Here is a 26,330-nt window from a genome sequence, read left to right as displayed (position 1 = left end):
CAGGGCAAGCCGAGGATCGCAGCCGGGTCTCCCTCCGTGCAATGTGCTGGTAGATCCGGCACGTGGCCTGACAGCAACCTGCTGATCGGAGCGCCTCATCTCCGTCATGTGGTCTGTATTTTAGCAGAGTGGGGTAGAGACACTCCCAAGTGCAGCTACCGGTGGAGGAAAACAGACAACCCTTGATAATTCCATTTTTTTTTACTCATCACAGCTCCTCCAATGTCTTCGATGACGGAGCTCCTGGAATGGTGGGATGATTGGCAGCTGCTCGATTTGACAAATCATTATCGCCAGAGGCTGGAAGAGGCGATTCAAGATGCATTGGAGAATGTCGTCTTCGTTCTAGCATACGAGAGATATTTCAGTGAGCAAGATTACAAGGTAGGAAGATGAATGGATGAGTGGGTTACTTCAGCCGATACTCAAATGTTTTCATGCACAAATATTGTGGGCCGAAGGGTCCATTCTTGTGCTGTACTGCTCTCTATAATTACAGCTCAGTACGGCGCAGTCACAAAGAATATCCCGTACAGTGGTGGTGAGTTTCTCAAACACGTCATTATATTCAGGATGTGGTGCAATACACTGACACAACCCAAAGTGTTTCAATGATTCACATCGCTAGCAAATTTTCAAAACACTCGCGACACAATAGTTCTATGCGCATTTCACAAATTTTGGGATAAATAATAGATGATCAACTTCTCTTTGCAGTCTTACGTCCTTGTTTTTCCCCAGAGTCATTTTTAATCTTCTCTGCCAAATGGATACAATTAAAGCCCTTTTGTTATTTCCTGTTGAGTCTTATTAGCCTCAGCCTGGTTTACAAACTCCTATATTTATCGTTACTCTGGCCAGCTATGCTTTACAATGTAAACACTTTCTGAATCTATAATTGCCTTTCCCAGTATCACCCAGTGTAATTTACCTTCTATATGTTGACATTTTCCCCCAACATGCTTCCTTAGTATGTAAATTCTTTGGTTAAACATGTTTCTAACTTACTCTTATGAATTTCAGAATGTCTTACATCAACCACTGGGCCATTTCGTTTAAGATCTATTGTTAGGAAGATGATAGGCAAAATAATCTAAAAAATAATTATTATTTGAGAAAGCAGTAAGTAATCAGACCATGGCAACATGCTTTAATGAAGGCAAATAATAATAATAATAATAATAATAATAATAATAATAATAATAATAATAATAATAATAATAATAATAATTGTCATTGTACAAGACAACAAAATTTTGTTGGAGCAGTCCTCCAGCTGCACAGGAATATGAGTATAAAATACGTTTAAAAAAGAACTATTAAAAATTAGACTATAAACATATAGGAGTATGGACGGGTGTGTGAGAGAGAGGGGGGGAATCAGTGTGGGAGGGGGATAGAGTTCAGTAGTGTCACAGCTCTATGGTACAAGCTGTTTTTTAGTCTTGTCGTGCAGGCGCTCAGTGTCCTGTATCATCTTCCTGAGGGCAGGGGGGTGCGGGAAAGAGGCAGTGTCTAGGGTGTGTGCTGTCTCTAATGATGCCCTTGACCCTCCGGATGCAGTGGGTCCGGTAGATGTCCTCCAATCTGGGGAGCTGGGTGCCAGTGATCCTCTCAACAGTCTTAAATCAGGTCTGACAAATGTATTTGAGCTGGTTGAAGGTTTAACCCACAGGGTACACAGAGGGAACTGCATTTGCAGCAACCTTAAGCAAAAAACAAAGTGCTGGATGAACTCAGCAGCCCTGGCAAATTCTGTGGAAGGAAACAGACAGACTACATTTCCGGTTTGGACCCTTCTTCAGAGTAGATTGTGGGGAAGCTGTGGCTCACAGGATCTTTGAATGGCATTTGATAATGAGCCCTGTAAAATGCAAGTGACGGGATCTTAGTTTAGTTTAGTTTGTTGTTGTCACGTGTACTGGGGTAGAGTGAAAATCTTTTTGTTTTGTGCTACTCGAACAACAAAAAGATTATTCACGATTACTATCAAGTTGTCCACAGTGTAGAGGTCCAATGATCAAGGTTACAAGAATTATTGCAAAATTGAGTATAGGAGCAGGGAGATTCTACTGCAGTTGTACAGGGTCTTGGTGAGACCACACCTGGAGTATTGGGTACAGTTTTGGTCTAATCTGAGGAAAGACATTCTTGCCATAGTACAGAGAAGGTTCACCAGACTGATTCCTGGGATGTCAGGACTTTCATGTGAAGAAAGACTGGATAGACTCGGCTTGTACTCGCTAGAAATTAGAATATTGAGGGGGGATCTTATAGAAACGTTAAAAATTCTTAAGGGGTTGGACAGGCTAGATGCAGGAAGATTGTTCCCGATGTTGGGGAAGTCCAGAACAAGGCGTCACAGTTTAAGGATAAGGGAGAAATCTTTTAGGACTGAGATGAGAAAAACAATTTTAACACAGAGAGTGGTGAATCTCTGGAATTCTCTGCCACAGAAGGTAGTTGAGGCCAGTTCATTGGCTATATTTAAGAGGGAGTTAGATGTGGCCCTTATGGCTAAAGGGGTATGGAGAGAAGGCAGGTACAGGATACTGAGTTGGATGATCAGCCATTATCATATTGAATGGCGGTGCAAGCTCGAAGGGCCTACTCCTGCACCTATTTTCTATGTTTCTCTAAAGACCCATAAATTCCAATTAAAGATAGTTCAAGTTCTCCAATGAGGTTGCTATAATGTCTGGAAAGGTGCTAGAAAGGCTCGAACTGGTGAGAGGACGGTACAGTTGTCTGGATAATAGCTTGAAACTGAAATGGCAATGGAAATGAAATGCAAATGAGATGAGTTGTTTGGCCTGCCCTGTGCTTGACACTGAAACGGCAATGGAAATTAAAATGAAATGAGAATGAGATGAATTGTTTCGCCTGCACTGTGCTTGAAACTGAAATGGCATGGAAATGAAATGAAATGAAAATGAAATGAGTTGTTTGGCCTGCCCTGTGTTTGAAACTGAAATGGCAATGGAAATGAAATTAAATGAGTTGTTTGGCCTGTCTGAAACCACTCATATCAGCCCACAAGGCCCCTGTTAGTCGAGAAACCACCCCTTTTGCCCAAAAGGCCCGTGCCTGCCAGGAAAAGTTCAGAAAAAGTGCCTTTCACTGAGATTTCACTCAGATTGTTTTTATTAAACTGTTCCTTCAGACCTGTACTAGCCCAGGAGCAGTCCCTTCGGCCCAACAGTGAGTATTCCCCCTCAAGTATTAACCCTCACCCCAGTATTTTTCTCCCTCCCTTCATTGGCTCCCTGTGAGATCCAGGCCAAGATACACTTTCCTCCTTCATTGCTGTGATCTGCAGAAATAGATGAAAAATGTCTAAAATTGATTCTCCACCCTCTCCCCCAGAGTCTCTCCCCTGTTTTGGGCAGAATTTCTGGCAGTTTCCGAGCTGCCAGCCCACCAGGCCTGAGTGACTTGAGCTGCCAGCCCACCAGGCATGAGTGACTTGAGCTGCCAGCCCACCAGGCCTGAGTGAGTGACTTGAGCTGCCAGCCCAATAATCCATTTGGCCCACAATGTCCAAACTAGCCCTCTGCAACCAGTCCCTTTGGCCCACAACACCCATACTAGTGCTCCAGAAAGGCCCCCTCCTACTGGCCATCAACATTGGAATTGGTGGAGAGGTGGAATTTTGGCGTTTGGGGACCAGCCCTCCCAAGTGAACATGGGACTCAATGGGTCCCACTTAGTCTGGTATACAAATATAATTGACAAACGCAAGTGCAATACATAGAGTGGGGGGAGGGGGGTTACTCACAGTGTAGAATATTAGCATTGTAGCATACCAGGTTCATTGACATCTCGGAGTAAACCCACGCAGGACACAGGGAGAACGTACAAACTCCATACAGCCAGAACCCGTAATGAGATCGGACCCGGGTCTCCGGCGCAGCATTCACTGTAAGGCAGCAACTGTACCGCTGCGTCATCATGACCACCTTCTAGCGCTTTGTTTTAGTTGATTAAAGAGAATGCATTTTCTCTTACAGTACATTGCAATAGTGAGGTATGCGCATGTGTTAATCGATGAAAGACGCAAAACGCTGGAGCAACTGAGCGGGGCAGGCAGGATACCTCTGGAGGAATGTATTAGGTGAAGTTTCGGGTTGAGATCCTTCTTCAGATTGATAGTCAGGGGAGAGGGAAACATCTGTTCCTGTGCTATTTCTCCAGAGATGCTGCCTGACCCGCTGAGATGCTCCAGCATGTTGTGTCTATCTTCGGCATGAACCAGCATCTGCAGTTCCTTCCCCCACTTTTAATTGATGAAGTCGGATGGTGCAGAACGTCCTGTTCTCCATTCATCACACGCCCGCATTGTGCTTCGCAGTGGCTTGAGAGGTCATTTTGAACAGTGTAACCAGAAGAATTTGATCCCATTGATACTCCAGGAGCTTGTCGACAATCTCTAATTCCCAATACTGTTGTGAGACTGTAATGCTCTCAGTTACGAAGACCCAGCCGGCCACTGCATTCACTGCTCCATATGTCCGGGAAGTCCATCCCTGAGCAATTCCTTGCTTTCATATTTGATGTGACTCTGTCCCGCTCCTTCACAATATCTTCCTTATTAATAACCATATAATAACCATATAACAATTACAGCACGGAAACAGGCCATCTCGGCCCTACAAGTCCGTGCCGAACAACTTTTTTTCCCCTTAGTCCCACCTGCCTGCACTCATACCATAACCCTCCATTCCCTTCTCATCCATATGCCTATCTAATTTTTTTTTAAATGATACCAATGAACCTGCCTCCACCACTTCCACTGGAAGCTCATTCCACACCGCTACCACTCTCTGAGTAAAGAGGTTCCCCCTCACATTACCCCTAAACCTCTGTCCCTTAATTCTGAAGTCATGTCCTCTTGTTTGAATCTTCCCTATTCTCAAAGGGAAAAGCTTGTCCACATCAACTCTGTCTATCCCTCTCATCATTTTAAAGACCTCTATCAAGTCCCCCCTTAACCTTCTGCGCTCCAGAGAATAAAGACCTAACTTATTCAACCTATCTCTGTAACTTAGTTGTTGAAACCCAGGCAACATTCTAGTAAATCTCCTCTGTACTCTCTCTATTTTGTTGGCATCCTTCCTATAATTGGGCGACCAAAATTGTACACCATACTCCAGATTTGGTCTCACCAATGCCTTGTACAATTTTAACATTACATCCCAGCTTCTATACTCAATGCTCTGATTTATAAAGGCTAGCATACCAAAAGCTTTCTTTACCACCCTATCTATATGAGATTCCACCTTCAAGGAACTATGCACGGTTATACCCAGATCCCTCTGTTCAACTGTATTCTTCAATTCCCTACCATTTACCATGTACGTCCTATTTTGATTTGTTCTGCCAAGGTGTAGCACCTCACATTTATCAGCATTAAACTCCATCTGCCATCTTTCAGCCCATTTTTCCAAATGGCCTAAATCACTCTGTAGACTTTCGAAATCCTCTTCATTATCCACAACACCCCCTATCTTGGTATCATCTACATACTTACAAATCCAATTTACCACACCTTCATCCAGATCATTGATGTACATGACAAACAACAAAGGACCCAACACAGATCCCTGAGGCACCCCACCAGTCATCTGCCTCCAACCCGATAAACAGCCATCCACCATTACCCTCTGACTTCTCCCATTCAGCCACTGTTGAATCCATCTTGCTATTCCTGCATTTATACCCAACAGTTGAACCTTCTTAACCAACCTTCCATGAGGAACCTTGACAAAGGCCTTACTAAAGTCCATATAGACAACATCCCCTGTTTTACCCTCGTCAATTTCCCTAGTAACCTCTTAAAAAAATTCAAAAAGATTAGTCAAACATGACCTTCCAGGCACAAATCCATGTTGACTGTTCCTAATCAGACCCTGTTTATCCAGATACTTAGAGATAATATATATAAGTATCTTTTCCATTAATTTGCCCACCACTGAAGTCAAACTAACAGGTCTATAATTGCTAGGTTTACTCTTAGAACCCTTTTTAAACAATGGGACAACATGCGCAGTACCCCAATCCTCAGTGACTATTCCCGTTTCTAATGACATTTGAAATATTTCTGTCATAGCCCCGGCTATTTCTACACTAACTTCCCTCAATGTCCTAGGGAATATCCTGTCAGGTCCTGGAGACTTATCCACTTTTATATTTTTCAAACGTGTCAGTACTTCTTTTACTTTGAACCTCATAGTATCCATAGCTACTCTACTAGTTTCCCTTATGTAACGAGCTGCCAGATGAGGTAGTTAAGGCTGGGAGTATCCTAATGTTTAAGAAACATTTGGACACATACATGGATAGGACAGATTTAGATGGGCCAAACGCGTGTGAGTGGGACTAGTTTAGATGGGACATGTCGGTCGGTGTGGGCAAGTTGGGCTGAAGGGCCTGTTTCCACACTGCATCATTCTATGACTAAAAAGTGAAGAAGAAAAATGAATGTAGATAACTAGAGCAGATTTGAAAGAGGAGTGAAATGTAAAGGTGGAGAAAGGTTTATGGGTGGAAAGGAACATAGGAAAGGAGGGGGGATAGGGGGCTTGGGCAGATGGGTGAAGGGAAAATAGTCACCTCATAGTATCCATAGCTACTCTACTAGTTTCCCGTACCTCACATAATTCAATATCTCCCCCATCTCTTTTGGCTCTGCAGATAACTGTCCACTCTGTCTCTCCAATGGACCAATTTTATCCCTCGTTATCCTTTTGCTATTAATATAGCTGTAGAAACCCTTTGGATTTACTTTCACCTTACTTGCCAAAGCAACCTCATATCTTCTTTTAGCTTTTCTAATTTCTTTCTTAAGATTCTTTTTACATTCCTTATACTCCAAACTTGTTGTTCAGTTGTAAGTGATACAGGCTTGATTAACCAGGATGCCCAGGCCTACTTTTTGAGTTATATGGAGAGGTTAGGTAGGCTGGGATATTTTTTCCTTTGGTGTGCAAGCGAATGAGGGGTGACTTTACTGAGGTGTGCAAGACAAAGAGATGCTAGGATAAAGGGAACACAGTCTTGTTTTCCAGGATAAAGGGTCCACAAACTGGAGAGTGCAGGTTTGTGGGGAGATGAGAGACATTTAGCATCTGGGGACAACAGGTTTACCTGAAGAGCAGTCCATATCTGAAACACAATGCCAGAGGAAGCTGGAAAAGCGGATAACATTAGGGATTTCAAAGTACATTCAGCCAGATGAGTGGATAGGAGGGGCTTATGGGGCTGTAGGCCAAATGCAGGCAAATATCCCTAGCTTACAATTGCCACTTGGTTGGCATGGACAATATGGGCTGAATGGCCTGTCTACCTGTGGTACACTGCTCTATCACTCTACCACTTAAGGCACTGTGACTCCAGTAAATCCATCGACAAGGTTAGCCAAGGATTCAGTACAGCTATATAATAGGTATGTTGCAAAGCGTACCTGAAGCGTCGCTGAAAATCTGCCCCAGCCCGTGTGTGCGATTTTGGCGCCGTTTAGAGGGGGGCGGGTTTAAAACGCGATTTTCCCTAGGTTGTTCAAATCGAGGATGTTCAGCCTAGTTAATTATTAACAAAAAATCGATGGAATATTCCGTCGCTTTAGCTATTATTAGTTTTACGAGCTTTGGCTAAGTGTTATAGTAGTTTAAAAATTAACCTCTAAACCCCCGACCCCCGGCAACCGGCAAGGTCTCATACAGCATACAACAGGAGGTAGGCTGTTTATTTTTACATTAAAAATGGCTTCTTAAGATCCCTTTATACAAAGTTTAATGTTGCGAGTGGCTAATTTTGGGCCCATTATATCCCGCAGTATTTTTCTGGGCATTTGAGGGTACAAATCTAGCGCAATGTGAACGTTCTAAACCAGCGCGTTCACAGGATCCCACTAGAAAGCTGATTTAAATGGACTTTAATTTACAGCAATTGAACACTAAATTCCTTCCATTTGGCCTATAAATTAATGTAAATGAGATTTAAAAATCATGTTTTATTGTGAATTATTTGTGAATATTATTTGGACTCTTAGGCTATTTAAAAATGTTAATCATTTATTAAGAAATGGATAGATGTTTAGATCTAGTAATTGAAGTTTGAAATTAGCTACAATTGGGTAACTAACTAATTATATGCTTTAATTTCAGGTCATCCAAGTAAGATTATTTTATATTTGTTTCAGAATGCTTCAATCTATGATAACTGAAAATTTGATTCAGTTCTCTTAATTTTTAAGAAGGTTATGGGCTTTTGACTGTCCACGATCACAGCTTTTTTGTTATGTCCATAGAAAATCAATAGGGAACAAGATGCTAATTTCCGAGTATGAAAATGGCCATAACATTTTAAATACTTGAGATATGAAAGTGAATTAGGTGTCAAATTAAACTTCTTTTTATGCTTTATCTGATGGGATAAATTGCAGGCTTGATTTTTTTAAATCTCAAAATTTTGTAACATTGCTGTATATAACTCCTTGTCTCTACGCTCTTCACAGCAAGTCATCAAACGCACAAAGAGAGGAAGCCGTGTGGCCGGTTCCAGACTTCTCGTCAACCTGGTGACTGAGAAAGAGCCGCAGGTCCGTAAACTGATATGGAAATGTTTCGTGAAAATGGACCACCTGCTGCCCAAACTGGAGGAGTTGCTGAAAGCAATGCGGGAAGAAGGTACAGGACATTTTTCTATATAGAATTTGACCTTTTCGTCAAAATGCAGCTGGGACTCATTTCACGAACTGATTCCAACAGGTTCTGATCTGATTGAATCGTTCAAAGCCAGGAAGGCTTCCTGGGAACTACCTGCTCATCTGAAAGGTATTCAATTGTATGCTTTGTTCAGTTTAGTTCAGAGATACAGCATGGAAACATGACATTCTGTCCACTGTGTACACGCCATCCATCCATCGATCACCCTTTCACGCTATTCCTATTGTATCCCATATTTATATCAACTTGCAGCCTAGGGACAATTTGAAGAGGTCCAATTAACCTACGTCTTTGCGGTGTGAGAGGAAAGTGAAGGACTCTGGGGGGAAAAACCCTCACGGTTACAGGGAGAAGCTGCAAACTCCACAGAAACAGCACCCGAGGTCAGGATCAAACCTGGGTCTCTGACACTGTGAGGCATCTGGTCTTCCAGGTCTCCCAGCTTTCTCCAACCACCCTCACTTTAAACAGCCTGAAGAGGTTTCCTGACATGACATATCTCATATCCTTATTCTCCAGGGATGCTGCCTGACCTGATGAGTTCCTCCAGTACTATCCTAGTTTTCTGTAAATCTGCAGTGTGAATTTGTGATTCTCATACTGAATGTCCCGTGGGCAAATGTATACCATATTCTTTCTTCACCACTATCAACTTTGTCAGCACTTTCAGGGGTTATGGATTTGCACCACAAGGATCAGTATATCAACACTGCTCAGAACAATAGGTGCAGGAGTAGGCCATTTGGCCTTTCGAGCCAACACCGCAATTCACTATGATCATGGCTGATCATCCACAATCAGTATCCCGTTCCTGCCTTCCCCCCCATACCCCCTGACTCCGCTATCTCTTGAAAGCATCCAGAGAACTGGCTTGCATCACCCGCTGAGGCAAACAATTCCACATTCACAACTGTGTGAAAAAATGCTTCCTCATCTCCATTCTAAATGGTTTACCCCTTATTCTTATAAGATTAATGTGGCACCTGGTTCTGGACTCCCTCAACATCGGGAACATGTTTCCTGACTCTTGCGTATCCAAACCCTGAATAATCTTATATGTTTCAATAAGATCACCTCTCATCCTTCTAAATTCCAGAGCATACAAGCCCAGCCAATCCATTCTCTCAGCATACGACAGTCCCGTCATCCCAGGAATTAACCTTGTGAACCTACGCTGCACTCCCTCAATGGCAAGAATGTCCTTCCTCAAATTTGGAGACCAAACCTGCACACAATACTCTAGGTGTGGTCTCACTAGGACCCTATACACCAATGGAAGGACCTCTTTGCTCCTATACTCAACTCCTCTTATTATGAAGGCTAACATGCCATTCGCTTTCTTCACTGCCTGCTGTACCTGTATGGTTACTTTCATTGACTGGTGAATAAAGACCCCCAGATCCCGTTGGACTTCCCCTTTTCCCAACTTGACACCATTTAGATAATAATCCGCCTTCCTGTTTTGCTACCAAAGTGGATAACCTCACATTTATCCACATTAAACTATATCTGCCATGCATCTGCCCACTCACCCAACCTGTACATTCTCATAGTATCCTCCTCACAGTTCACACTGCCACCCAGCTTTGTGTCATCTGCAAATGTGCTAATGTTACTTGAAATTCCTTTTATCTAAATCATTATGTATATTGTAAACAGCTGCGGTCCCAACACCGAGCCTTGCGGTACCCCACGAGTCAAGGGGCCCGTTAATCCCTACACTTTGTTTCCTCTCTGCCAACAAATTTTCTATCCATGTCAGCACCCTGATCTATTCCTCTCTTGGTTGTATACACATCTATAAGATCACTCCTCCTCCTGCGCTCAAGGAATAGTCTTGGCCTACTCAAACTCTCCCTATAGCTCAGACGCTAAAGTCCCGGCAACATCCTCGTAATTGTTCTCCATACCCTTTCCTGCTTGATAACACATTTCCTATAACATGTTCCGCAACTCCATCAATTTTGGTTGTGTCTGGAAATTTACAAAGCAGCCTATCTATATTTACGGCCAAGTCATTTTCATATATCATAAACAACAAAGTTCTGAGCACAGATCACTGCTGACTCCACCAGTCACAGACATCCAGCCAGAATAACTCCCTTCCAACACATCCATCTGTCCTGCATCAGTAAAACAGTTCTGAATACAACCGAACAATTCACCGTGAATCCAATGAATCTTAGTCTTCTAGATCAGCCTACAATGATGGGGTATATTAAATGCTTGTCAAAAGTCCATGTAAATAACATCCACTGCCCGTATCATCGATCATCAAACATTACCTCCTCAAAAACACAGTTGTTCATATGACATGACCTATCGTGTACAAAGTCACGCTGACTTTCCCTAATAGTCATATTCTGTTCCATATGCGAGCAAATCATATTCCAACGAACCCTCTCCACTGGCTTCCCAACCACATGTTATTCACCAGCCTATCATTTCCTGGTTTATCTCTACTTCATTCCTTAAACAAAGGAACAACCCTGGGTATTCTCCAGTCCTCTGTGATTATGGATAGACAGGTCATTGATAGTGTTAAACATTGGAAGTACAGTATCTAATGATTGACGGCATGCAGGAATAACTCGCACCACCTGCTTTCCAGGAAACTCTTTCATTCCCGCGTTGCATGCGGTTGAATTTAGAGTTGTAGCGATAGATTTATACTATCACACAGCACGGAAACAGGATCTTCTATCTAATTTGTCCAACCCGACCTAAATGCCCCATTTAAGCTCTCTCTCCCAACCAGCCGCGATTACCCAATATTCTTCTAAACCTTTCCAATCCATGTCCAAGTATATCATTTTTCCAATTTTGTTCTGCTTAGTTGACCAATATGTAACAATAACAATCAGATAACATATAATCAATAACAGTCAACTAATGACCGTAATATTAGAATCCGTGAATGTGTTTTTCTTTGCAAGATGAATCTAATTTCAGGACCTTTTGTTTATCTCACCTAATAAAAGATGTTCAGCAGAAGCACATGGAGACACAGAAGGCTCAGACTGAAACACTGAGCGTGAACACCATCCTGATGAAGGAGAAGGTTAAGGTTTTCCAGCTGCTTGATCGAAACGCTGAGCTCACAATCATCTCCACTGTTCGAGATCGGACACTGGTGGAACATGAGCTGTTGGCAAGGGGCATAGACCATGAAGAGTGGAGAGAGGAACATCTCGGGGGAGAGTTTGAAAAAATCCGAACTGATCAGTTATTCCAGAGCAAATCCAAATCTGGGAGTTCGTCTGCCGTGGCCGGAGTCCCGGGGATCGGAAAAACAACAATGGTGCAAAAAATTGTTCATGACTGGGCCACGGGAAAAATATACCCACAATTCCAGTTTGTCTTCAGTTTCAAATTCCGGGATTTAAACACGATTAAGGATAGAGTAAACCTGAGGGAACTGATTCTGGAACAGTATCCTTACTTTGGGAAAATCCTGGGAGAGGTCTGGAAGAACCCAAAGGGATTGCTGTTTATATTTGATGGTTTGGATGAATTCAAGGGCAGAATCGATTTTGGTGACAGTCGGAGAGACACAGAACCTAAGCACCAGTGCCCAGATCCCGAGTGTTGGTGTGAAGTGTCTGACATTGTGTACAGTTTAATCCAGCACAAGCTGCTCCCAGGGTGTTCAGTGCTAGTGACCACCCGCCCCACTGCGTTACATTTACTGGAAAAGGCAGAGATCAGTGTCTGGGCTGAAATCCTGGGATTTGATGGTGAGGAACGGAAGGAATATTTCACCAGGTATTTTGAAGATCAGTCGGTGGCAGCAGCTGTTTTCAAACATGTGAAGGAGAACGAGATCCTGTACACCATGAGCTACAACCCCTCCTACTGTTGGATCCTGGGCCTGACACTGGGCCCCTTCTTCACACAAACACACCGGGACCCGCAGCGAGTTCCCAAGACCATCACCCAACTATATTCCTATTTTATTTACAACATCCTGAAAAACCACAGCCGTGAGATTGAGAACCCTCGTGAGGTGTTACTGAGGCTTGGTCAGATGGCCTTCACTGGAGTGGCTGAGAAGAACATCGTGTTCACAGATGGAGATTTGATCAAATACAATCTGCAGCCTTCCCAGTTCCTGTCCGGGTTCCTGATGGAACTTTTGGAGAGAGAGGGTTCAGCCCGGAGCGTGGTGTACACCTTCCCGCACCTCACCATCCAAGAGTTTGTAGCAGCACTCGCACAATTCATGTCTCCAGATCCCGGAGATATTCTGAAACTCCTCATTGAAGCCCATGGCATGACAGACGGGCGATTTGAAGTATTTCTCCGTTTTGTCGCTGGTCTCTCGTGGTCAGCTTGGATCCTGGAGGAGTTTCTGGGTAAATTCCCTCGTCAAACAATCTGCCGAGTGATTGACTGGGTGAAGGAGGAGGTTAAACGCCGGGCTGGAAACACAGAGAGTGAAGCTGATAAACGGAGCCTCCTGAACACCCTGCACTACCTGTTTGAGTCTCAGAATCCTGTACTGGCTAATCAGACACTGGGATCTGTGGAAACACTTTCATTCAGTGGACTGGGACTGACCCCGATTGACTGTGCGGTCCTGTCTCATGTCATCGGGCTCTGTGATACAATCAAACACGTCGATCTGTGGAGATGCCGCATTCAGTGTGAAGGTCTCCAGCGGCTGGGACCGGCTCTGCACAAGTGTCAGAACTTGAGGTAACTGTCCGTTTGACGCTAACACTGAACTGTAAAATTGTTTCACTATTTTGTTATTCCGTCCAGCACCTCTTCTATGGGGCCGAGCGGCCATCACTGTGCACGGGGCGCACCCCTCCTATTTTACCCACCTTCCCCCTCCGGGTCACCGGTGATCGACCACTTCCCCCGGGTTGCTCGTGTTGCCGGCTGCCGTTCTCTGCACGGGGAACATTTCCCGGTTATATATGAATATGGTCATGTGAATATACGGTGAAAGTCACCAAACACCACAACCACAGAGATTTATTCAATAACTAGACTAAGTGGGACCCGTTGGGTCCCAGTATCACACGGGAGGGCTGGTCACCAACGCAATATTCCACCTCTCCACCAATTCCAATATTGCTCGCCAGTGGGGGGAAGGGGAGCTTTCTGTTGCGCTAGTGTTGGTTGTTGCGGGCCGAAGGTACTGGTTTCTAGAGGGCTAGTATAGACATTGTGGGCCGAATGGATTCTTGGGCTGGCAGCCAACTGTTGCAACGATTTTAAAAGCCAGCCAAGGCAAACTATTGGGAAGTAAGCAGCCACCTGACAACCAAAATTCATTGTGTGAACACAAACTTTAAAAAAAAGGCGAGGCAATCAATTGGGCAGCAAGCAGCCACCTGTCAACAAAATTCGTTTTGTGAACACACACTTTCTTGTAACAAAAGGCGAGGCAAACAATTGGGCAGCAAGCAGCCACCTGACAACCAAAATTCATTTTGTGAACACAAACTTTAATAAAAAAAGGCGAGGCAAACAATTGTGCAGCAGCCACTTTACAGCCGCATCGAGGGGACTCACCGTGGAGTAGACGTGCGTTCAGTGTTATTCACATCTCAGAGAGCCGTGATCCTCTCGCTTCCTGGGTCTGGCAGAGACTGAGTGAGGCACGACATTTCTGGGTTTTATAATCCCTCCCCGTGCCGCCAGCAGGGAGAATGGGGAATTTTGTAAAAACATGAATGTCTCTCATTTTTCATCGATGGGAAAAATCCTCTGGTCCCGGAAGGCGGAGGGAGGCTCTGAGCGAGGTGGCCAAAAATGACGGCCTTAGGTCACGGCGTTCTCTTGGAAATCGCGCCAAAAGCGGTCATGATCAGACTTTTAGTAATATAGATGTGCTGAGGTGTTTCCAGAAATATCCGTTTGTGAGAAGTTATCTCAGCCCTGGGGTTGGCATCAGTTTGTTTCATACTCTGTCTATGTTTAGACTGGGAGACAACGACCTGGGAGATTCCGGGGTGAAACTGGTATCTGCGGCTCTGAGGAACCCGGACTGTAAAATACAGACACTGTGGTAAGTCCCAGACTGTGAGTGATTGTGTTTACAGTCACTGGTTGTCTGACACTGAACATTAATGTTATCAGTAATTGTGTCACTAATAAACACTGGCGATTTGCACCGTCTCCTGTCTCTCTGTGTCCCTCACCCTCACCCTCACTCTCCTTCATCTCCAGGCTGCAACGTGTCGGTCTCACAGATTATGGAGCCGAGGGTCTCGTCTCCGCTCTCCATACAAACCACTCACTGACGGAGCTGAAACTGGCACTCAACTCCCTCACAGACCGATGTGTCCCTGCTCTCCGCTGCCTCATCCTGAATCACCCGAATCTGGAGCAGATCAAGTGAGTCTTAATGTAACAGATCATGTTAATGTTTAATGTGATAAAATATCAGGAGATATCTTTCTCCTGTGATTTTGTTCTGTAAGTGTTGTTGAAATATTACCCCCATCCCTGTTATTGACACTGTTGTTTCATCTGTGTATTTCCTCTTTGTTCCTTGACTTGTTTCAGGCTGGAGGGGAATCAGTTCAGTCCGACCGGGAAGAAGGAACTGAGGTCGCTGCAAGAACCCAGACCCAGACTGAGTGTGGACGTGTGAACATCTCTGGTGTAAACGTCACCGCCCTAGGGACTGGAATATTGTTGGCCGATTCCCTGCCCTCCCCTTTAAACGGCGACCCTCCCCTTTAAACGCAACAGAGGTTCACCTGCACGTCCTCCAACCTCATTTATTACATCCGCTGCTCTAGATGTCAGCCGCTCTACATCATTGAGACCAAGCGCAGGCTTGGCGATCGTTTTGCCGAACACCTCCACTCGGTCTGCAATAACCAACCTGATCTCCCGCTGGCTCAGCACTTCAACTCTCCCTCCCATTCCCAATCCGACCTTTCTGTCCTGGGCCTCCTCCATGGCCAGAGTGAGGCCCACCGAAAATTGGAGGAGCAGCACCTCATATTCCGCTTGGGCAGTTTACACCCCAGCGGTATGAACATTGACTTCTCCAATGTCAGGTTGTCCCTGATTTCTCCTCCCCTTCCCAGCTCTCCCTCAGCCTCTGAGTCTCTGCCTCTTCCCTTCTTCTTCCCGCTCCCCTCCCACCCCACCCTCACATCAGTCGGATGAAAGGTCTCGACCCGAAACGTCACCTATTTCCTTCGCTCCATAGATGCTGCCTCACCCGCTGAGTTTCTCTAGCCATTTTTGTCTACCAGGGTGGAAAGCAAGGATGTAAGACTGCAAAGACAAGTTGATCACCTATTAATTATGCCAAAAATGTAAAATGTGCATATAACTATTGTGTCACGAGTGTTTTGGAAATTTGCTAGCGATGTGAATCATTGAAACACTTTGGGTTGTGTCAGTGTATTACACCATGTCCTGAATATAATGGCGTGTTTGTGAAACTCACCACCACTGTACGGGATATTCTTTGTGACTGCGCTGTAATTATAGAGAGAAGTGTAGATTGGTTACTTCTTACTAACTAATTGTAGTGCTTGTTAGTAGAAGCTCCGCCTACTATGTGGTTTATATTATCAGAAGTCTGCTTAAGTAACTAGCAAAGATATTAGAACGGAGCAAGATGGACCACTCCTGCAAAATCCAATGGACTGACGTGTAGTACGCAACGGAGCGTAACTTCCGCCATTTTAGTGAACCCGACCCGACTTCAGTTATGCCTCTTGCAGTGTAATCAGCGTTGCGGGGGAACAGTTTGTGTTTACTATGTTTATAGTATCTTTGCTTGGACACTATGTCATATTATGTTTATTGGTAATTAGTGTGAGTAGTTGCTAGTTACTGTAACACCATGCAGATGAATGCTGCGAGTGAGTGGACTTTAATAAACATGTGTTGTAACTTGACATGCGTACGACTCGACTCATTACAAGCAGTTCATCACAAGAATGAACCCTTCGGCCCACAATATTTATGCAAGAAAACATTTGAGTATCGGCTGTAGTAACCCACTCATCCATTCCTCTCCCTACCTTGCTCACTGAAATATCTCTCGTATGCTAGAATGAAGACTACATTCTTCACCGCCTCTTGAATCGCCTCTTCCAGCCTCTGGCGGTAATGATTTGTCAAATCCAGCAGCTGCAAATCATCCCACCTATCCAGGAGCTCCGTCATCGCAGAAATTGGAGGAGCTGTGATGAATAAAAATAACGGTATTATCAAGGGTTGTCTGTTTTCCTCCACTGATAGCTGCACTTGGAGTGTCATCACCCCACTCTGCTAAAAGGCAGAACACATGACGGAGATAATGCGCTCCAATCAGCGGGTTGCTGTCAGGCCATGCGCCGGATCTACCCGCACCCTACACAGAGGGAGGGAGACCCGGCTGCGATCCTCGGCTTGCCCTCTCAATGGTCCCCAGGCTGTTGCTGTAACTTATTCCCTGCGATCGATCACCCATTCACACTAGTTCTACATTATCCTGCAAACTACACGTGAGCAGATTAGTTTAACCTGGCATCATGTTGGGCACAGACAGCATAGGCCGAAGTGTCTGTTCTTGTACTGCAGTGTACTAGTTTAGATAGAATTCTCCAACCTCTTTCAATACTTATTCTCTTTCCTTATCTCCTTATCCCAATACACAACCTATTCACCATCTGCAAATTTCCCCAACCCTTCTGTAGTGGCCATTTGGCTTTATTCTGTGTGTCTTTAATTATGGCCATTTGCCGTTAAATTTTAGTCTGTCGGTAATTATGTGGGTGGGATTTATTACGTAGTCAGTGGCGTGTTTGCTGCTGGGCTTCTTGTGCACAAGCTGTTTTTTAGCTCGTTTAGTTCAGAGGTTAGTTTAGTTCCCACAGCGGGGACCTAATTTGCAACTTTAGAATAGTTTGCCCTCAACTCATACTCGCAGCATGGTCGACATGAGGTCTTATGAGATCTTTGTAACTCTCCATGCCCGAGAGTAGTCCCTGCGTACTCGAAGCCTCAGCTAGGTTGCAGCTTTTTTTTGAGCAAGCTGAAAAATGCCCTCGAGTAAAAAAAGGTCGCCATGGAAAAAAAATCAATATTTTTTTTACTCGTAGGTTTTTTCGAGGTAGGTCGTAGTAGGTCGTAATGCTATAGTAGGTAATCGAAGGTGGTCAAAGGTAAAGCTTGTTGAGAAAAAAAAGGTAGGTAAAACTGACCGGTAATGTTAATTGCCCGGTAAACTGGCGATCAGTGAAACATGGTTGCAGGAGGGCTGTGATTGGAAACTAAATATTCCAGGATTTCGCTGCTTCAGGTGTGATAGAATTGGAGGGGCAAGAGGTGGAGGTGTTGCATTGCTAGTCAGGGAAGATATTGCAGCAGTGCTTTGGCAGGATAGATTGGAGGGCTCATCTGGGGAGGCTATTTGGGTGGAACTGAGAAGTGGGAAAGGTGTGTATAGGGGTGTATTATAGACCGCCAAATGGGGATCGAGAATTGGAAGAGCAAATATGTAAGGAGATAGCAGATATTTGTAGTAAGCACAAGGTAGTGATTGTGGGAGATTTCAACTTTCCACACATAGACTGGGAAACACATTCTGTAAATGGGCTGGATGGTTTGGAGTTTGTAAAATGTGTGCAGGATAGTTTTTTTGCAGCAATACCTAGAGATACCTACTAGAGGAGGGGCAGTGCTGGATCTCCTGTTAGGAAATGAGACGGGACAGGTGGCGGAGGTATGCGTTGGGGAGCACTTCGGGTCCAGTGTACAATTATATTGATACCATTAGTATCAATATAATTATGGAGAGGGTCAGAACTGGACCTAGGGTTGAGATTTTTGATTGGAGAAAGGCTAACTTTGATGAGATGCAAAATGATTTAAAAGGAGTGAACTGGGACATTTTGTTTTATGGGAAGGATGTAGAAGAGAAATGGAGGACATTTAAAGGGGAAATTTTAAGAGTACAGAATCTTTATGTTCCTGTTCGGTTGAAAGGAAACAGTAAAAATTGGAAAGGGCCCTAGTTTTCAAGGGAAATTGGACATCTTGTTCGGAAAAAGAGGGAGATCTACAATAATTATAGGCAGCTTGAAGTAAATGAGGTGCTTGAGGAGTATAAGGAATGTAAAAAGAATCTTAAAGAAGTTAGAAAAGCTAAAAGAAGATATGAGGTTGCTTTGGCAAGTAAGGTGAAAGTAAATCCAAAGGGTTTCTACAGCTATATTAATAACAAAAGGATAACGAGGGATAAAATTGGTCCATTGGAGAGACAGAGTGGACAGCTATCTGCAGAGCCAAAAGAGATGGGAGAGATATTGAACAATTTCTATCCTTCGGTATTCACCAAGGAGAAGGATATTGAATTATGTGAGGTAAGGGAAACAAGTAGAGTAGCTATGGAACCTATGAGATTCAAAGAAGAGGAAGTACTGACACTTTTGAAAAATATAAAAGTGGATAAGTCTCCAGGTCCTGACAGTATATTCCCTAGGTTAAGCTTTAACCTAAAAAAGGAGAGCAATTGCAAGGCGTTTCCATTAACCATGAGTAAAATGGGTGATTCATGCTTGTGGAAGATAATCCCAGGAAGATTAGGTGGCATCAACTACAGTGTTACCTCAGGTGATAAGTGCATCTGCACCTCTTCATCAGTGCATTTGTCTACTTTTTTTTTGCTGTGCTTTGTTCTCTAGTCTGTACACCGGCTATGGAGATGATCACACACTCCCAGTGTCCACCCTTCCCGGGTCACATTCTGTCCCATCCCCCTGGGTCACACCGTCACATCCTCCCCGGGTTAGACGCTTCCCAATCCTCCCCTGCTCACGCTGCCACAGCCTCCCCGATCCTTCAGACTGTAGAGAGCATGCTGACCGGTTGCATCGTGGCTTGCTTCGGCAACTTGAGCATCCAGGAGCGGAAAAGGTTGCAGAAAGTTGTGACCACTGCCCAGTCCATCATTGGCTCTGACCTCCCTACCATCGAGGGGATCTATCGCAGTAGCTGCGTCAAAAAGTCTGCCAACATCATCAAGGACCCACACCATCCTGGCCACACACTCATCTCTATGCTGCCATCAGGTAGAAGACCTGAAATCTGTAACATCCATGTTCAGGAACAGCTACTTCCCCACAGCCATCAGACTATTAAACACTTCAAACAAACTCTGAACTATAACAGCCTCCTACACTTTATCTGTTTATTTATGTGTCTATATATATTCTATGGTATATAGACACACTGATCTATTCTGTATTTATGCCTACAATATTCTGTTGTGCTGCAGCAAGCAAGAATTTCATTGTCCTATCTGTGACACTTGACGATAAACTCTCTTGACTTGATTGTAGGCAGCAGCCATAAGTTGGCGGAGAGGAGCGGCATCACAAAGCATGGCAAGTGAGATGGATATTATTGAGCAGGTTATATTTGATAGGTAGGTGGTTGAACAAAGGCTAGAGATGAAAACTCAAGGTGTTAGGTAGAAGGATTGAGTGTTGGAGGTTGTGAAAATAAAGATTGGAATATAGGAGGCAGTGTGGAAATGGATATAAAGATTTAAACTTACAAAATGGATTCAGCTGAAATTAAGAAAAGCTTTAACCTTCTCCTATTAAATTGCAAAACCAGTGAAACGCACTAACCTTTGTTTTCAGTAACAAAGCTAACAAATTGTTGATGTTCCCTTTCCAATAACATAAGCGAGATAACAAGCAGAGTTTCATGAATGTCTCCTCTACAATATAAACATTAGAGAGATTCAAACTCTTGGCAATAACCTGTGTTCTATAAGATTATAATGTGCGTCATAAGTAGAAAAAACCAAAATGCTTGTTCTGCAGAAATATAGCCTTCTCATATAACCATATATGGCTAACCCTTCCTCTGTCAGAAGAAGCTGTCAATCTTAAGCAGCTAGTCGCTGCACTATGATCTGTAGGTAAGGTATTGCTGAATCGTTGGTTATTGGAGTATATATATGTAATTAGATCACTGTCCCTTTGTGTGGGGATGAGAACTCTGTATAGTCTGTAATCTGCATACTGTAAAGAGTTTTTACCACACCCGCCTGGCGAAAGAAAGTTTGTGATCACTGATCACAATGATCACTGATTTCATTTTCGATTCTTGTCTGATTTAAGACCATTGAACCATAAACGCATGTGTACCATAACTGAGGAACCATAACAGCATGCAGTCAAATCTGTGAGGAGGACATTATTGCCATAGAGGGAGTGCAGAGACGGTTCACCAGACTGATTCCTGGGATGTCAGGACTGTCTTATGAAGAAAGACTGGATAGACTTGGTTTATACCTCTACTAGAATTTAGAAGATTGAGAGGGGATCTTATAGAAACTTACAAAATTCTTAAGGGGTTGGACAGGCTAGATGCAGGAAGATTGCCTCCCGATGTTAGGGAGGGTCCAGTCCAAGGGGTCACAGCTTAAGGATAAAGGGGAAATCCTTTAAAACCGAGATTTGGACAACTTTTTTCACGCAGAGAGTGGTGAATCTCTGGAACTCTCTGCCACAGATGGGTAGTTGAGGCCAGTTCATTGGCTATACCATAGAGGGATGCAGTTAGATGTGGCCCTTGTGTGCTAAGGGGATCAGGGGGTATGGAGAGAAGGCAGGTTCGGGATACTGAGTTGGATGATCAGTCTTTATCATATTGAATTGCGGTGCAGGCTCGAAGGTCCGAATGGCCTACTACTCCTGCACCTATTTTCTATGTTTCTATGTTTCTATAACAGCAGGAAACGGGGGAGGGGAGAAATCGGTGCAAAACAGCGGGGAGAGTGGGAGGAAATAATGCGGGTGTGCGGTTTGGATTATTACTTAAAATTGGAGAATTCTCTGTTCATACCATTGGATTGTAGGCTAGCCAAGCGGAATTTGAGGTGCTGTTCCTCCAGTGAACATGTGTCCAAGGACAGAGCGGTTGCTATGGAAACGGAAAGAGAGTTACAGTGGTTGGTAATTGGCGAGACAAAGCACAGACTCGGCGACTGTTTTGCCGAACATTTACGCTTTTTCCGGTTACAGTCAGGATCAAAGATCCTAGAGGAGCAAGATAGACCACTCCTCCGAAATCCAATGGACTGGCGTGTAGTACGTGACGGAACGCTGCACTTCCGGTATGCCACCCGCTGTGATCCAAAGCAAAGATTATAGAGCTCCGCTATAATCTTTGATCCAAAGCAAAGATCCTCGAGTATCTTGTAGCGGGAACAGCCCCCTCCTTTGCGTAGTTTCCCTTGCATTGTATTGTGCAGTTTCCCTTGTATTGCCTTAACACACACTGCACAAAATTAAATTTAACGTATACATATTTTATATATTTATATGAATGTGTGTCTGTGTGTGAGAGGCAAGTTACTCCATATCATCTTACAAGTTACTCCATATCATCTTAAAAGACAAATACATTAATAGTGATTATTTAAATCAAAGTTGCTACTGATCCATGAGAATAAACTTAATTATCTCTAACTTGCCTCTCACACACAGACACACATTCATATAAATATATAAAATATGTATACGTTAAATTTAATTTTGTGCAGTGTGTGTTAAGGCAATACAAGGGAAACTGCACAATACAATGCAAGGGAAACTACGCAAAGGAGGGGGCTGTTCCCGCTACAAGATACTCGAGGATCTTTGCTTTGGATCAAAGATTATAGCGGAGTTCTATAATCTTTGCTTTGGATCACAGCGGGTGGCATACCGGAAGTGCAGCGTTCCGTCACGTACTACACGCCAGTCCATTGGATTTCGGAGGAGTGGTCTATCTTGCTCCTCTAGGATCTTTGATCCTGACTGTAACCGGAAATAGCGTAATGTTCGGCAAAACAGTCGCCGAGTCTGTGCTTTGTCTCGCCAATTACCAACTACTGTAACTCTCTTTCCGTTTCCATAGCAACCGCTCTGTCCTTGGACACATGTTCACTGGAGGAACAGCACCTCAAATTCCGCTTGGCTAGCCTACAATCCAATGGTATGAACAGAGAATTCTCCAATTTTAAGTAATAATCCAAACCGCACACCCGCATTATTTCCTCCCACTCTCCCCGCTGTTTTGCACCGATTTCTCCCCTCCCCCGTTTCCTGCTGTTATGGTCTGCATGCTGTTATGGTTCAATGGTCTTAAACAGACAAGAGACGCTGATGAGCCTCTACTCTGATCAAGAAGGCTCATCAGCGTCTCTTCTTCCTGAGGAGACTGAAGAAGGTCCATCTGTCTCCTCAGATCCTGGTGAACTTCTACCGCTGCACCATCGAGAGCATCCTTACCAACTGCATCACAGTATGGTATGGCAACTGCTCTGTCTCCGACCGGAAGGCATTGCAGAGGGTGGTGAAAATTGCCCAACGCATCACCGGTTCCACGCTCCCCTCCATTGAGTCTGTCCAAAGCAAGCGCTGTCTGCGGAGGGCGCTCAGCATCGCCAAGGACTGCTCTCACCCCAACCATGGACTGCTTACCCTCCTACCATCCGAGAGGCGCTACAGGTCTCTCCGTTGCCGAACCAGCAGGTCGAGGAACAGCTTCTTTCCGGCCGCTGTCACTCTACTAAACAACGTACCTCGGTGACTGCCAATCACCACCCCCCCCCCCCCGACACTTATTATTATTATTTTTTTTTAATTCAAATCGTTTGCTATGTCGCTCTTCAAGGGAGATGCTAAATGCATTTCGTTGTCTCTGTACTGTACACTGACAATGACAATTAAAATTGAATCTGAAGATGCTTTTTGCCTCTAATATGTCAATTTACCTTAAATGTAGAAGAGCTTATTAAAATCTTCTTACAAACACCATTAAGTATTTTTCTTTCTATCCTCTTTTGGACACAAGGCATAGCAGAGCTGCCAACTTTCACGAAGAGGTAAAGGGAGGGAGAGATGGAAGGGGGGGAGAGAGGGAAGGGAAGGAGATCGCGTAGAGAGAGGGAGAGAGAGGAGTGCGAGAGAGAGAAATAGGGCGGGAGAAGGAGAGAGAGATGGGAGACGGGGAGAGAGAGATAGAGAGAGAGAGAGGGGAGAGAGAGTTCGAGAGAAGAGAGGGGAGCGAGGGGAGAGAGAGAGATCGAGAGAAGAGAGGGAGAGAGAGAGATCGAGGGAGAAAAGGAGGGGAGAGGGAGAAGAGAGGGAGAAGGGGGACAGGGAGAAGGGGGAGAGGGAGAAGGGGGAGAGGGAGAAGGGGAAAAGGGGGGAGAGGGGAAGGGGAGAGGGAGAAGGGGACAGGGAGAAGGGGGAGAGGGAGAGTGGAACGATAGCACATTATAACGCGCAGCCGTCCCATTCCGACCAAAGATTATAGAGCAGAGCTCCTCTAGTATCTTTGATTGCGGCCGCCGCCACCGAACCCCCCGGCCCACCATTGCACCAAAGATGATAGAGCAGAGTTGTATAATATTTGATTGCACCCTTCTTCACGGCGGGCTTGTGATCTTTGCTTGTGATGTCTTGACAATTCGAGGGATATAATGGGTAACAGCCGCCCATTCTCGGACTTGAATCTGAGCTCGAAAAATCTCCTGGTCACTGGACCTAATGTGTCCCGCGGGCCATATTGTGGAGACCAAACCCTTACAAGAACAAAACCAAAAACGTACAGAAGTGTTAAAATTGTCTTTATTATTATGGTAAGTAAAGATCTATTAAAAATAAGTCTAATAACTTTCTAATGTACCGACAAACCTAGTTTCCCAATGGCCGTTGATGGGAAAACAGAAAATAACATTTTCACGACAGAATATCGACTGAAAATAATAAAAATATTTTCTCACCTTTCTTTTTTATTGGGGAACCTAAAGAATGACAGGTCGGGTCGTTTAGATTTACGATTAGAATAATTGATAGCAGAGCAGTGAGATGAAATTTAGATAAGGACGCCATGACAGTGTGGGGGAAGCCCAATAAATGCCTCGAAAAATGGCGTCCACAATCACACACGTGATACTACGCGTTTTTCGAGGAGTGGTCTATCTTGCTCCTCTAGGATCTTTGGTCAGGATGAGGGTCGCTGTTCTGGTTCTAGTTGATTACTGCGCAAACATCTCATCAGTGGTTATCTCGCACAGGTCGGAGTGAGCAGAGTGGTGATTACATTTTGAAGTGGGCCTTTATGACCAAGTTGAGGAGATCTAGTTGCTCAATCCCCTTTTTAAGTGACTTAACATCGGGAGCAGCGCATGTGTTGGGTGGTGACCTATTCCATTCCCTTATCGTCCTTGGGTAAAGTGAATATTGGTTGCAAAGTTCGTTGAAATTTAGCCAGTTGAAGATGTTGGGAGCGTTATTTTGTCTTGTTTCATGGCAGTTGGTGGTCTGGGATGGATTTGATGGTGTGAATTTGTGAATCTCCTTGTAAATTGCAATGTCTTAGCCTGATTCTGCGAAGCTCTAGGGAATCCCATCCGAGAGGAGTCAGCATCTTATTCACGCTTGATTTGCCCTTGTAGCCGTGACCTACAAAGCGGGCTGCTCTGCGTTGTACTTTCTCCAGGGTGATCTTGTTGTTGTTGAAAGGATGTTGTTGAAAGGTTTCTGTTGTAGCGGGAGCCAAGGGGACTGATTCAGATGGTGTTTAGTTTCTCTCTTTGAATACACAGATCTAACGCCTACATTCTCTGAGCTCCTGACACAGTGGAGCGATGACCAATTGTTCCAACTGACAAAATTCTATCGGGAGAGACTGAAACAGGCGATTGAAGAAAGGGTTGAAAGTCTCGGCTTCATGATGAGACAGGAGGGATGTTTCAATGAACAAGAACACGGGGTAAGTGGAAGGAACACTGTGACTTCTGTTTCCTGTCACAAAACTGACGGCATTTGGGGGAAGAGTCACCAATACAGGTCCCCTCACCTCGCACTGCCTGGGTTGAACAATGTAACGGAGACACTGATCTCTGAGCAGTTTGTGTCCTGTAGATCTGGTATCAGGAATAAAACCTGTGCCCTGGGGATTTCTGAGAATGTTCCATTCTGATCCAGCTGTTCTTCCTACACATACATCTTAGTACAACGGTCAGGGAGCAGTGAACTTGTAAAGTATACTTGAACCCAAGCACCTTCGGCCGCTTACAACTTGGTGCTTGGTTTCAGATCCCGAGCACCAAGTTGGTCCACTACTAACCATATCATCAAATACGCGGATGACACAACAGTAGTGGGCCTCATCCGCAATAACGACGACCAGGCATATAGAGAGGAGGTGGAACAACTGGTGAGCTGGTGCAGCAGGAACAACCTTCTCCTAAATGTGAACAAAACCAAGGAGATTGTCGTCGATTTCAGAAGGAAAATTCAGCAAATTCAGCTGCTGCTCCAGGTTCCTAACACGGTCCCTTATGAGCCCCATCTCGACGCACCTGGCGCAGATGTGGACGTCTGGTGGGCTTTCAGACTCCATGACCTACCACAACTGACATCCAGAACAGCACTGGCCCGGCCCTCATTTCCCCCCCACTTATCATGGATATAATACAAAGCCGTACCCGCGATACAAGCCAATCAGCTACTTCCTCTAGTCCTTCCTCAAGCCCACTTAATTTGAAGTGTGATCTGCGAATGGAACGTTGCAGAGTTGGGTCGCTCCTCCCTCACCAACGGCTCATGGGCCTCTGTTGAAACA

General features: G+C 44.5%; 1 protein-coding gene across 1 annotated transcript; it reads left to right on the top strand.

Annotated features, from left to right (window-relative positions):
* The first annotated feature begins 231 nt into the window (after positions 1–231).
* LOC129715198 (NACHT, LRR and PYD domains-containing protein 3-like) lies at positions 232–15,427 on the top strand. Its single transcript, XM_055665063.1, has 7 exons — positions 232–384; positions 8,516–8,687; positions 8,769–8,834; positions 11,708–13,424; positions 14,662–14,748; positions 14,910–15,077; positions 15,249–15,427. The coding sequence occupies exons 1-7, from the start codon at positions 232–234 to the stop codon at positions 15,334–15,336; spliced, it is 2,451 nt and encodes an 816-aa protein (XP_055521038.1). The 3' UTR covers positions 15,337–15,427.
* Positions 15,428–26,330: the final 10,903 nt, after the last annotated feature.

Source organism: Leucoraja erinacea, unplaced genomic scaffold, assembly GCF_028641065.1.
Source record: "Leucoraja erinacea ecotype New England unplaced genomic scaffold, Leri_hhj_1 Leri_1053S, whole genome shotgun sequence".
Taxonomy (NCBI): Eukaryota; Metazoa; Chordata; class Chondrichthyes; order Rajiformes; family Rajidae; genus Leucoraja; species Leucoraja erinaceus.
This window is presented reverse-complemented; position numbering and strand designations above follow the sequence as displayed.